Source organism: Lepidochelys kempii, chromosome 4 (assembly GCF_965140285.1).
Source record: "Lepidochelys kempii isolate rLepKem1 chromosome 4, rLepKem1.hap1, whole genome shotgun sequence".
NCBI lineage: Eukaryota > Metazoa > Chordata > Testudines > Cheloniidae > Lepidochelys > Lepidochelys kempii.
Genome location: NC_136383.1, coordinates 80230743 through 80243600, shown reverse-complemented (window position 1 = coordinate 80243600; position 12858 = coordinate 80230743). Strand labels below are relative to the sequence as shown.

Sequence of the window (12858 nt, the reverse complement as noted above, 5' to 3'; positions counted from 1 at the left end):
CCTACTCTGGTTCTAACTTCTTCATTTGTCTTCAAATCATTTCACATTTTACCTGCCATCTTTCAAAAAGCTCTCATCTCTACCACCTCCAACCTTCTGATGTCTGTTTCAGTCCATACAATAATACGGTTAGTACACTGGTTTGATAAATTTTCACTTTGGTATCAAACAAAGGATTTTATCAGTCCATAATTTCATCAATTCCTGAACAGTACTTGTAGCTAAAGCACATCTCCATTTAACCTCATCCTTGATGGAACTGTCAGCACTGATCAAGCTTCCTAGATATTCATAAGATTTTACTTGTTCTACAACTTCACTGCTGCTGCATTTCAACACTTTTCCAAGATACAACCACTTTGTCCTCTTGCCATTTATTGTAAATCTAAGTTGACTGCACCAATCGTGTATGTGAAATCGTGTATGTGTTCGTCTACATCAAATCGTGGACGTCAACGAATGGCTACACAGGTGGTGTCGGAGAGAAGGCTTTGGATTCTTTGACCATGGGATGGTGTTCCAAGAAGGAGGAGTGCTAGGCAGAGCCGGGTTCCACCTAACAAAGAGAGGGAAGAGCACCTTCCCAAGCAGGCTGGCTAATCTAGTGAGGATATTTAGGAGGTTGGAGTTGATGATCATGATGGTCCATTCTGGCCTTAAAGTCTATGAGTGTAAGTTATATAAGGAATGTATTTGGGATAGTATTTCTTGAAATTATAATAGTGAAATATTTGTTCAGAATGACATATTGTAATTATTTGCTGAGTTGACTTTGGCTTGTAGATGCAGTGGTCCAACCTGCCTCATTCTCGTGCAGTGTCAGCAGCATTGTGTTTCCCTACTCTTCCATACCAAGGAAAAAATTAGCAATTTTTGTCACTTGTGTTTAAAATATTCTATATAGATCCAAAGTACACAACAAAAACACTGTCATGTAATAAAACATAAGCCTGTCTTATGAATATGCCTTTCTTATGTGTACAATAAAATGGCTTTACAGTGCTGATTATTCACAAGTATTATGCAGCTTTTAATCCTTCATCTTGATTAACTATTTATTGTGCATTATTAGCTATACATAAGGCTAAGATTTTGTCAATTTTTAGTAAAAGTCATGGGCAGGATGTGGGCAATAAACAATATATCACGGAAGCCTGAGCCCCTCGGTATGGGGCTAAAGTCATGGAGATCACATAAAATCACAGAATCCATGGCCTCCCTGACCAACTCGAAGCCTTAGTTCCTCATGAGCAGCCCTTCTGGCACCAGAATGCTCACATTGTCACAATGTATTAAGTACTGAATACTTACCATATTAGATACTCCGAGCTCCTGAAACCTACAGTGTAGTCTGCTAATCTGTGGGTTTTATAAACAAACAACTATCAGCAGCAATTCCTACCTGCACGTGTTTTTTGATGTACGTTTGGCATATCTCACACCATGTAATATGTTGCATGTGCTTGCTTCCTTTGTCTTGGGCCTGTGTCTGTATCGTTTTGTGCTTCCAGATAGCGGTGGCTGTGCTCGCAAACGTGCTGCAATGTCTGTCACATTAACAGCTGTGAAGAGAGTCCAAAGTTCTCCAAACCTATTGGCTGCAGGTATAACTAACCAGTGGGATACCACCCTTGAATGGCTTTGTGTATTATAGGTTTCTGTAGAATTAGTCTGCCAGGAGGGTAATGAAAATGGCTACTCCACTGGCAAGGTCTGATTTATATAGTTTTATGATGCTGAAATCTCTGAACATATTTTGTTTCTGAAGATGTAATCTTACTTTTCCTCTGGCTATATGTAGTGGACATTGAAGGATAGGTGAAACCTCCTGGGAAATTTTGAAAAGCTATTTTAATTAAAAAAAAAATTAAATCTTACCTCTGTGATAAGTATTTTGGGTATTTTCCCTTTCTTCGCACCAGCCGCCTCTTAATCCCTATTTTGTTAATAGGAGAACTTGCATGAAAACTGGGGTTTGTTTCTTAAAATCTCAGCGACTTCTTGATTATCACTACACAAAGGTTTCCCCCCTCCCCCGCTCTCCTGCTGGTAATAGCTCACCTTACCTGATCACTCTCATTACAGTGTGTATGGTAACACCCATTGTTTCATGTTCTCTGTGTACATAAATCTCCCCACTGTATTTTCCACTGAATGCATCCGATGAAGTGAGCTGTAGCTCACGAAAGCTTATGCTCAAATAAATTTTAGTCTCTAAAGTGCCACAAGTACCCCTTTTCTTTTTGTGGATACAGACTAACATGGCTGCTACTCTAAAATTCTGTTAAAGTTATAATTCTCTGGTCCTGATGTTTCAACCAGTTTGAGACTATTGTGCTATCACAAATGGAAGATTATAATTTCAGTTGTGAAATAAACAATAGGAGCCAAATTAACTTTCATAAAACAAAAATCCTATTTTCAAGAAAATGTTTCTAGAAATTTAAAAACAGAATAAAAACACAGAAAATATGCAATAGAGGCAAAACTATTTCTTAATTAGAGGACTATATTGACAGCTAGTTTAAGGAAGTAAAACTTGAATGCATATCTGTTGGCCATATTCAAGGTGACTTAAATCATAGTATAAATTACATGCTAGGTGTAAATAGGGCAGAAAACCTATGTGATTACCTTACACCAATTTGGCATTCACTGGCTGTGCCAAACAAGTGTAATACACAAAGAAGGCAGAAGAGTGAAGGAATGAGAGGTCTAAAACGAACCTTCAGCCAGACCACCATTTTATTTACTCCAGTGTTTCATTATATCCTTGTGGTCATTCAACTAGAAAAAATCCTCAAAAACTTTGAGGGTAGAACTGTAAACATTCTTCACAGAATGAGTGCAAAATTTCTCAACACCTAGGAGTTTATCGTAAGATATACTGATGTTTTCAACAGATTTTCAAAGGAAGTAACTTCCACACTTTGTCACCAAAATGATACTACTATAGCAATTACAATATATCTCATCCTGAATGCATATTAGCACATTCAGTTGAAGCGTCTCCATCTGCACAGCTCTGGTTAAAGGGCTGTCAGAAAGTGTAAACCTCTCTATTTAGAGATAAAATTTCACTCCTGGCTGAAACTTGCTATGCCAACTGTCAGCCTGCCAGCTTTTCTGGAGTGTTTAAAATGCACAAAAGACAAAGAACAGTCATTTTAGAACATTTCTACAATTCAGATGCACAAACAGCTTTTGGTATTTTTAATGTTATGTTTATAGATGTTCTAAATTGTGGACTAGCTCAAAAAATAAATACGAAATAGGAAAAGTTTATTTTTGAAAATTTCACAAGAAGTCCAGATGTGAACATCTAATCCACAAGGACAAGAATCTAGTTGAAATGAGTGGGACTACTTTAAAATAAGATGGTACTCAGTGTGAATAAGGGTAGTAGAATTTGGCTTTTAATAGGTTATTTTGTGTGTAACCATTATAGACTTCATAAAATGCATATTATTGGCCTGATATTCCAAAACACCTCTTGCAAAGTCAGTATGGTTTATCATGTAAGCCTGCAAACTGAGACTTTTAAAAGGTCTTGTTTACTGTATTTAATAGTCCATAAAGGTAGTGATGGTCCACAGTGCCAATCCTTATTTAGATAATTTTGGTGAGTGGATTATTAACCTAGTGGATTGGATTGTTGCACATGAAGAATCCGTATGAATTTTTGCCAAAGGAAAAAGAATTCCATACATGTGCATAACTTTTTCCAAATTAGTCCACCTTTAGATCATCTAATAATCACACACCCAAACATACCCCATGCCAATATACTGTTTACATGGACAGAATTTCTGTCTTTTTCTTTGCCAAACACTCTAGAGACATCCTGCAGATTCCCACATTCTGGCACCATCCAAAAATCTCACATCACCCATGTATGGCCCCCTTGTTTTTGAATGAAGCCTCTCCATACCCTCTCAAAGTAGTGTCATTTCTCCTGGTATCTAGATTTAAGAAGACAATAAATTATAGAGTTTACTGAAAAACCAGGCAACAATATTGTTTGTTTTGTTCCTTGTCTGATGTAGCAGTGATTTAAATAACCACAATGTAGTAATTGTCACAGCACAATGTAATCCTTGATAAAATGTAATTTTGTTGAGCAATAAACATTGGGCATTTACAGTGCAATATTCCGAGGTGTATATATAGGTAACAGAGGGCAAGTTGTGAGTATGTAATTTCAATAAAACAGTTAGTACCTATTATATCGATCTTTTCCAACTGTGCAACATCAGAGAAAATTTATTAGAAACATAGTTTTTTCTGTATAGTGTAAACATGCTCTTCTGAGACTATAACAATTACTGTTGAGCTTCCTTAAATTAGATTAATTTCTACACATAGAATTACATCAACTCCTTTAAAACGGTTGATGAAATTATCTTTAATTCAACACAAAGAAGATTCAGTGGTGATGCATTTTGAAAATATTCTTGCATACTGAAGCATAGGCAATTAAAGTTGTGAGGAAAAAAGAATGATGATAGATATAGAGATAGATAGATATATAGAGAGAGAGCTTAAAATCAATTTCTCTATGACAAGGTTAGTTTAACTGTGGTGGAGGCTCACTGAGTGTGTGACCTCATGGCTAAATTCTCTTGGTAGCAGCAGCTGCTGCAGACTTTAAAAAGCACCATCGCTATTATCCTTGAGTTTCCATTAGATTCTCTCAGATTCCTTTATTTAATTAGCCCAGTACTCAGAATGATTCAATATTGTTAGGATCGGTGGTTTTGATTATTAAGAAAATGACTTCATTTGGTAAGACAATATGGATCAAATTCTGACCAAGTTACACTACGCACCCCTAGTGACATCGCTGGGCCAGCGTGGATATAAATGGGTACAGAATTTGACACTATATACACAGAACAATAACAGACACATCCATCAAAACATCACCCAACCTACTACAATTTGATCAAAATTGCTGTCTTTTTAAAAAAATATATGTTCTTATCAAAGTATACTGTGAGCCTAGTCCTACAATCCTTGCATATCTTAAAATCTCCCCAAAATCAATATGAGGTCTGAGTGTGCAAGGAATGTAGAACCAAGTCCAGTGTCACAAGCAGCATACTGTTCCATCACCAGAAATGCTGACAGAATTGCCTACAGTATTTTAATTTCCTGCACACACTAACTTGGCTATTTCTTTTTTAGGACCTGATTCTCAGTCTCCAGATTCAGGTAAATAAAATATGATTTTTTTTATGCATAAGTCTACTGGTATTGAATTATAGCAATCTTCCATTTATATAGCATTATGCATTTAAATGGATCCCAGTGGACCTTACAAACTTTACTGATTTTTGCAAACTATCTCAGGTGAAACCTGAGATCCTCCAGCAGACAACCACCAGTCCAAAGTGACATCAGGGCTTCCAGGACAATTTTGTCCAACAGTTAGTTAGATATCATATATGCCATACAATCTGTTTTGTTCCTGTTTCTATGGGATGCGTAATACAGAATGCTTACTAGTAAGTTCAGTAAGTGCGGCCACCTCTAGACTGAAATGCAGCAATGTTTTAACAATGCATCACAACAGATCAGGACAGAAAGTGATAAATGTCTTATCAAACTGAAATTATAGGGGAGGAATACAGGGAGGAATTTAGCTAGAATACTGAGTCTAACACCTACTCTTAAAGAAAGTGCTACTGAATCTTTAATAATTACAAGTGATTAAAACCTCAAGTTTATGTCTCATGCAAAAGATAGCATTTCCAGCAGCACAGTAGTGTAATACAGTAGTATTGGCTAAAAACTGACTTAGATAGAAGGATACAACCTACTGATTCGCCATCATGCATTCCAATGGCACTGAAGATTTCTTTTGAAGTCTCCTGCGCAAATACAGAGAATACATATCCCAATCATTACCCTGAGAACCCTGCTTGCATATTGTATTCCTTTTCCCCACCCTCATCTTATCTTCCAGGCTATAAGATATTCAGGTCAGGAATGTGTCTTCATTTATATTTGGACAATAACTAGACTATGAGGAACAGAACTCTGAGAATAGAGGGTTCTTCAGTCTAAAAAGACAAAGGTATAACAACAGGATCCAATGACTGGAAGTTGGAAGACAGATTCAGATTACTGGAACAATTGACCATCACTGGAACTCTTTAAATATAGATGAGATGCTTTTCTAAAAAGGTATTCTAGTTCAACCAAAGCTATTGTACTTGAAGCAAGAATGAATGAAAGTCCTATAGCCTGAGTTATGCAGGAGGTCAGACTAGATGGTCACAATGGTCCCTTCTGGCCTTAAAATCTATGTGTCTATGAATCCATGAATATTTGTGGGAGCTATCAGAATATAAGTAAAATAATAACAATATCGATTTAGGCTGATCTAGCTGACAAAATCACAGCTTGAGAAGTTGTAGCTTCAGGCTTATCCATTTAACTCTCCTTTTGATGTATAGATTGTCAATAGTAGTAATTCTAGCTACTGACTGGAAAGTTGTCATTTCAACAGTTTGTTCAATAGGTAGATTTATTATGGTAACATGGATACATAGGGACTGTTTACCAAAAATATGTTTTGATTTTTTTCCTCACAAAAGCTTGGACATCTTACAATGATGGCAGTAGAGAGACATTGAATGGTGATGCTAGTAGTTCATCTCTTGCAGCAAAAGGCTTTAGAAGTGTCCGGCCAAATCTACAAGAAAAGAGGTCACCAACTCAGGTAAACCTTCACACACACAGTTTCATCCTTTGGTATTAAGTATAAGTGTTAGCTTATGAGTGCATTACATGCAGGTGTGAAGCCCTAGAGTGAATTATCCAGATGTGTTCTTGGTAGCACCTGCACCTGTTATTACGTGTTGTATTATCTGTTTTTGCTGTACACATAAACATACACTATACATGACACAAGTCTGCTGATTCAGTAACACAACAAACTACTTTCAAAGAACAAGGCTGTAAGCAAATAAAAATAGGCCAGGTTCAATCAAAAACCTTATATAATTGTATTCGGACTTCGAAGGGTATTGATTAATATTTTACACTTCAGAGAAATACTTTCTTTATGGAATAAATAATAATTGATTATAAAGTTGAATTAGATTAATTTAAGAATAACCAGAAGTACTGTTCTTCAGCTAACTTTGCTAAACTATATAACAATTATAGAAAATGCCATGAAACAATATGCCTTAATTCAGAAACATACTTATAATAGTATTTGCATTACTATTTTAATCCAAAAGTTTTAAAAGTGTGTGTGTGTGTGTAATATGTATGTATGTTACTCATAAATAGTAGCTTGTCAGCTAAAATGGTATGTTGAGTACATTTTATGAACTATTTAAGTCTCTGTAAAATTTGCTGATAATTCTCAAACCATAGTGTTGGTGCAAAATAGAATATATTTGATATTATGGACCCAGTTTGGATCACAATTCACTCTTTCCATTAACAAATGGAATCTGTGATTTCCTAGACATCAGAATATAATATTATCATCAGGTGCAATGCAGTACCTGATCCAGAGTCTTTCCATTGTATTGAATGGAGTTTGGATCAGGCCCTTGTTCTTTTGTTTAAAGTTAGGAGTCTAACTCAAGTTATTTCTCCTGCTAACATTTACTTTCTCTCTGTTTCTTCTTCAATATTATTTTGCTGTGTGTGGATGCTTTTGGCAAATAAGGCACCCCTGCCACCCCCTAGAAAAGAAAGTTTTTGTAGATCTGGAATAACTAATCACATGAAGGATGAAATTACTTTTCAGTCAATAACGACCAAGCCAACTAAAAAACTCCCCTCAGATACTGTCTACTGTACTAACAAGGAGGCTATCCAGAGGACAATGTATTCTAAAAAATCTAACACAAGTGTGTCCTATGCACAAAGAATCACTAAACCACTGCCCTCAGTCTCCAACACAAGCACAAAAGCAGTAGCTGGCATTAGAGCTACTCTTCATCAAGGCCACAGACAAGCATCTCAAAAACGCAGAGTTTCTACCTTGAAATTAACCCGGACACAAGACTCACTGAGTAATGTTCCTCGTAATACACAGCACCAGCCCAAGTCTAATGAAGTGCCAACGTTTCCACAAAGGCCTGTCTCACCTACCTGTAACCCTGTGCCTGAGATACACACAGCATCTCTTTCCATTCAGATAGCTCCCCTCCTTGACAATAAAGCAGAGCCTGAAATCCAAGAACATCCACCTAGGCTTTTTCCAGAAAATCCACAGATGTCTCCAAAAGATGTGGGACAAAAGTCTACAGCTCCTTCTTCTGCACAGTCCACAGAATGCAATGTGGTATATTAAACTTTTCCATCTTTTGTTTTAGATCTTTCCTGAATCACTTAACACTTTTCTAGTTAGTATACTCACATTACCATGATTACAGCTTGTGTTTTCTGGGTAAAACTACCTGTTGCACTATTCAAAGTGGGGCTCCACTCTTGATTGGCCCTTAGGCACTCCCATAATAAATGTAATTAATAATTATATTAGAGGTGCACCTCCTAAGTGGTACTGCTTGCTGGGATCCTCCTTTTGAAAGGTAGTATGCTGCCACTAGTGCTGGAAGGAAGTGCTGGGAACTGGCTCCTGGTGCATCTTTGAAAAGATGTCACTAGGATTCCTATAAGTGCAGCTCTGCCAATGTTCTGGTATGACACCACTCCACCAAGTCGTCCTCCTCTGGGACCGGCTAGGGCTTCCAGCAATGCTGATTTTCTGTACTCACCAGCTCCTGGCAACCAAATTACAGCTGCCCTATGCACAAGAGATGGGTGGGAAGGGAAAGATTATTTGTGCCATCTGCCTCCTCTGTGCAGGACGAGACATGACATGGCCCTACATATTCTAAGTTGCGCATTTTCCGAATTGCTCTTTGTTTATTGAGGGTGAAATTCTCTCAAACCCACATGGATCCCAGCTCCAATTAGCATGCATGGGAGTTTCAAATGGCAAGAGCCAGGATATCACAGATGTAAGCACATTTTTGGATGCTAAAAATATAATAATATTGAGATTACTTTTGTAGATCTGAGAGTTTGGACTTTTTTTCTTTAAGTACCTGGTCTAGTGAACCCAGTTTTAGGCTGTCTGGCACACATGAATCCATGTCATGTGCTACAAAACCCAGAAAGGAGATTCTTCTTTCTCTTCTTTTTTTGTTTAAAAAACAAGGGCATAAAACATTTCAGAGTTCTAGTAATCCTCTAAACCTCTTCTTCATTTTGGCAGAACATGGTTTATTAGGGACAAGAAGAGATCTTCCCCAATACCAAACATACGGTATTTTCATTGGACTTTAAATCAGTCAGAATAACTTGACATAACTATCTACAGTACACGATGTACAACGTATATGAGAGTAGATTTCCAATAAATAAAGGGTAACAAGGGAATGTACTCCATGCAATTTTGTTATATATCATTATGATTAGACAGAGGGTGTACTTATTACAGAGTGCACTTATTACTGGTTCATGGGTGAAAAACCTGCAGGTGGAATGTTATTGATTTTATGGCTAAATATCTCCTCCAACCAAACCCCACCCCAAATATTGTTAAAACAGGTAATTATGGCTTATGCTGGTTGAATTAGATATATTTCAGCTATACCTGCTATCCACTAGTGAAACCCATTTCAACATTCACAGTGGAAACCATTAAAAACTGTAGATGCACCTCAATTAAAACCCGTGATCCAGACATCACTGAATAAAGAATAGTCCAGATCCCAATAATGCAGCTCAGACCCATCTGTGTTAAAAGATTAATTCTCTGTATAGATAAACTTGTGAGGTTTCTAGAAGAAACAAAGGAAATCAACCTTGCACATTATGGACCACATTCATCACTGGTGTAAATCCACTAAAGTCAACAGAGTTACTCCAGGGATTAAAATGGCCCCATATCTTGCATGCTTGAAGCTCCCAGACAACTCTGTCCTTTTCATCCGTCACAACAATACTACTCTTTGACATTGTCATTTTTTCAGAACTTCTTATTTAACCAGATCTTTGCTTCTGGAAGCACCAAACACCTACACGAGCTGTAGGAGATTTTAAAATAAAAGTTATATGCAGAATACAGCTCTGTGACATTAAAATAGCAACATTTGAAAACCCTTCTCCTGAGTAGACCCAGCCAAAACAGTGCATGAGGTATAGGACTGATGGGCTCCTGTGGGCTCTCTTGGGCAGAAGTAGTGATCTAACAGATATGATAAACTGCCCTACCAGCCTATGTGAGATTTTGGGGACCTTTGAGAAGAACACATTGTTCTATCCTGGGGAAAGTGTAATTCACCACTCAGATGAGGACTAGGTACACCAGAGAAGTTGTTTTTTTAGTTTTCGAGGGTTTTCTTATGTGTCTACGTTAAGAGACTTAATTAAAGCTTAATATAATCCTCAGCAGGGACTGTTCCAGGAATGCTATGAAACAAAGTCTGTGAGCCATCACAGATGCAGAAGAGTCTACAAGAACAAGCTAGGTGTAGTACAAGTCTCTTATAATACATAGTACAGTATTGCCCTTTAACAAATAATAATAATAATTAATGATCAAATAGTAAGACCTACAGGATTTAGAATTCCCCATCCCAGTAATTGGTCATCTTCATGCCTGGGACACAGGCAGTTTTTCAGCAAGGCAGAATGACCATTTTTTCAGCATAGAATCACTGCCTCCTCACAGTAATGAAAAAAGTGAGGGGTGAATGCCAACATTTTTCTGTTCCATGATTCAGGTCAAAACTGTTGTTTTTTTCAGGATTTGCTGGCATTTGGTAATTTGCCACACAAGTTCTAAAAATATTATTTTCTTTGCTGCCACATCCATGTGGGTATGAGGGAATTGCAGGCAATGTTAGATGCTTGGCTTTGAATGCATCACTCTCACTGCTCTTTTTAGGTAACCTATATGCCTACGATTGTGGTGGCTATGTGAATATGGACTGGATTGTTGGAGGGATATTAGCTTTCTTAAATTGAAGCATTAAGCTTCAACTTTGCCTCTTGGACTGAATGGGGTTAGGCTAGAAAGTGTTTGCTCTTAATGAGTAATAGGTATTAATTAGTACATTGAGTCACCAATACTTCGCTGCTGCAGCTACTGCTGATACCTTATTGCTGATACGTCTAACAGTGTCAGGCTCTGACTTAGTGATTTTTATCCAAGTGAGTAAGTACAGTTTAGGTGACACCAAAAATGAAGAAACAAGTCAGGGACAATAAAGGAAACTGAGCCAGAGCTTTTACCAGCATGTGATATAGCTAAACCTTAGAACTGTAAGAGACAGGAAGGTGTTGAAAACTTTTATCAATTTTATAATCTATATCCAAAAATACCCTCACACAGTGGAATATGCATCAGTGTGGACCATATGAATTATGCCCCTGTACATTTTTCTTCTCACTGTTATGTTGTAGTTGCTCCCACTGTTAAATATCTGATGCATCATATGTATTCATTTAGGTAAATTGAAGAGTCTCGCCTAAACTCGGCGTGCTCTTCAGACAATTAAAAAACATATTACACTAGATAGTCTGTACCCAAGTGATCCATAATAACGTTTGTCCAAAATATAATCACAATTACCCATAATAACTCACCTGCTAAGCACAGTCAGAAAAGATGGACTTTGCAGCATGTCTGAAATTTTAGAAATTCTGGGATTGTTGTTATACATGATGGGCTGACAAAGAATATCAGCATAAAAAGCAGTATTCTTTTATATTGGTTTGATAATTCTACCTTCTTCCTTTTCTGCCTTTTCCTTGCTTCAGTGTGTAACGAGCATGGTCACATACTTACTCCTTCTGAGATTTTTATTAGATTAATACAGTGGTTCTTTAACTTATTTGATCAGGCCCCTCTTCTTCTTTGTGTCTATAGTGTTTATGCACCCCCAAGCATAGCCCCAGTGTGGCCAGCAGCACCACAGAAGTAAGGGAGGCAATGTGAAAGTGACATTTGTCAATATCACTTTTCACAGAGGACTTAGCATCCCATTGCCACCCTTACTTCTGCGCTACTGCTGCCACCCCGGGGCTGACAGCTAGAGCCCCGCCACCTCCGGGCTGCCTTTCAGTGAGGAGTGGAGGGGTGAGGTGGGATGAGAGCCCAGGCTGCCTCCAGGTGACAGGACTCCAGCTGTCAGCCCTGGGGCGGCAGGACTCCAGCTGTCCTCTTGCTCCCCACCTCCCAGGTGTGCATGGCCCTTCTGCACGAGCCCCAGCCACTCAGGACGGACAGCCAGAGTTCTTTATTTAAAAAAAAAAACAACCCACATAGCTTTTGGGATACCCACCCGATTGTTTGAGAACTGGTGGACTAATAAATTAATTAATTCCAAAGTCAGAAGGGACCACTTGATCATCTTGTCTGACCTCCTGTATAACACAGGCCATAGAACTTACCCACAATAATTCCTAGAGCAGATCTTTTAGAAAAACATCCAATATTGATTTTAAAATTGTCAGTAATGGAGAATCCTCCCCAACCCATGGATTGTGTTATGCCTTTCCCTGTCAGATTTAAGAGCCCATTACTAAATGTTTGTTCCACATGTGTATACTTACAGACTGTAATCAAGTCACCCCTTAACTGTTTCTTTGTTAAGCTAAATAGATATAGCTATAAGACATGTTTTCTAATCTTTTAATCATTCTTGTGGCTCTTCTATGACCCCTCTCCAATTCATCAAAATCCTTCTTGAACTGTGGGCACCAGAACTGAACACAGTATTCCAGCAGCTCTCGCACCAGAGCCAAAGTACAGAGGTCAAATAACCTCTCTGTCCTGCTCAACATTCCCCTGTCTGTGCCTGCAAGGATTTCATT

At 37.9% G+C, this 12858-nt stretch overlaps 1 protein-coding gene across 32 annotated transcripts in view; it reads left to right on the top strand.

Moving 5' to 3' along the window:
- SORBS2 (sorbin and SH3 domain containing 2) overlaps positions 1-12858 on the top strand; it is a 458010-nt gene that overhangs the window by 334687 nt on the left and 110465 nt on the right. For 18 of the 32 annotated variants that reach the window (XM_073341803.1, XM_073341809.1, XM_073341817.1 and 15 more), the window contains 4 exons: positions 1512-1604; positions 5188-5214; positions 6603-6727; positions 7694-8314. The exons of 1 other annotated variant lie outside the window; for it this stretch is intronic. In XM_073341803.1, coding sequence (XP_073197904.1) covers positions 1512-1604; positions 5188-5214; positions 6603-6727; positions 7694-8314 — 866 coding nt within the window. Of the gene's footprint in view, positions 1-1511; positions 1605-5187; positions 5215-5988; positions 6190-6602; positions 6728-7693; positions 8315-12858 lie in introns of those variants that run through there. 13 more of the 32 variants (XM_073341838.1, XM_073341829.1, XM_073341828.1 and 10 more) reach the window with 4 other exon arrangements.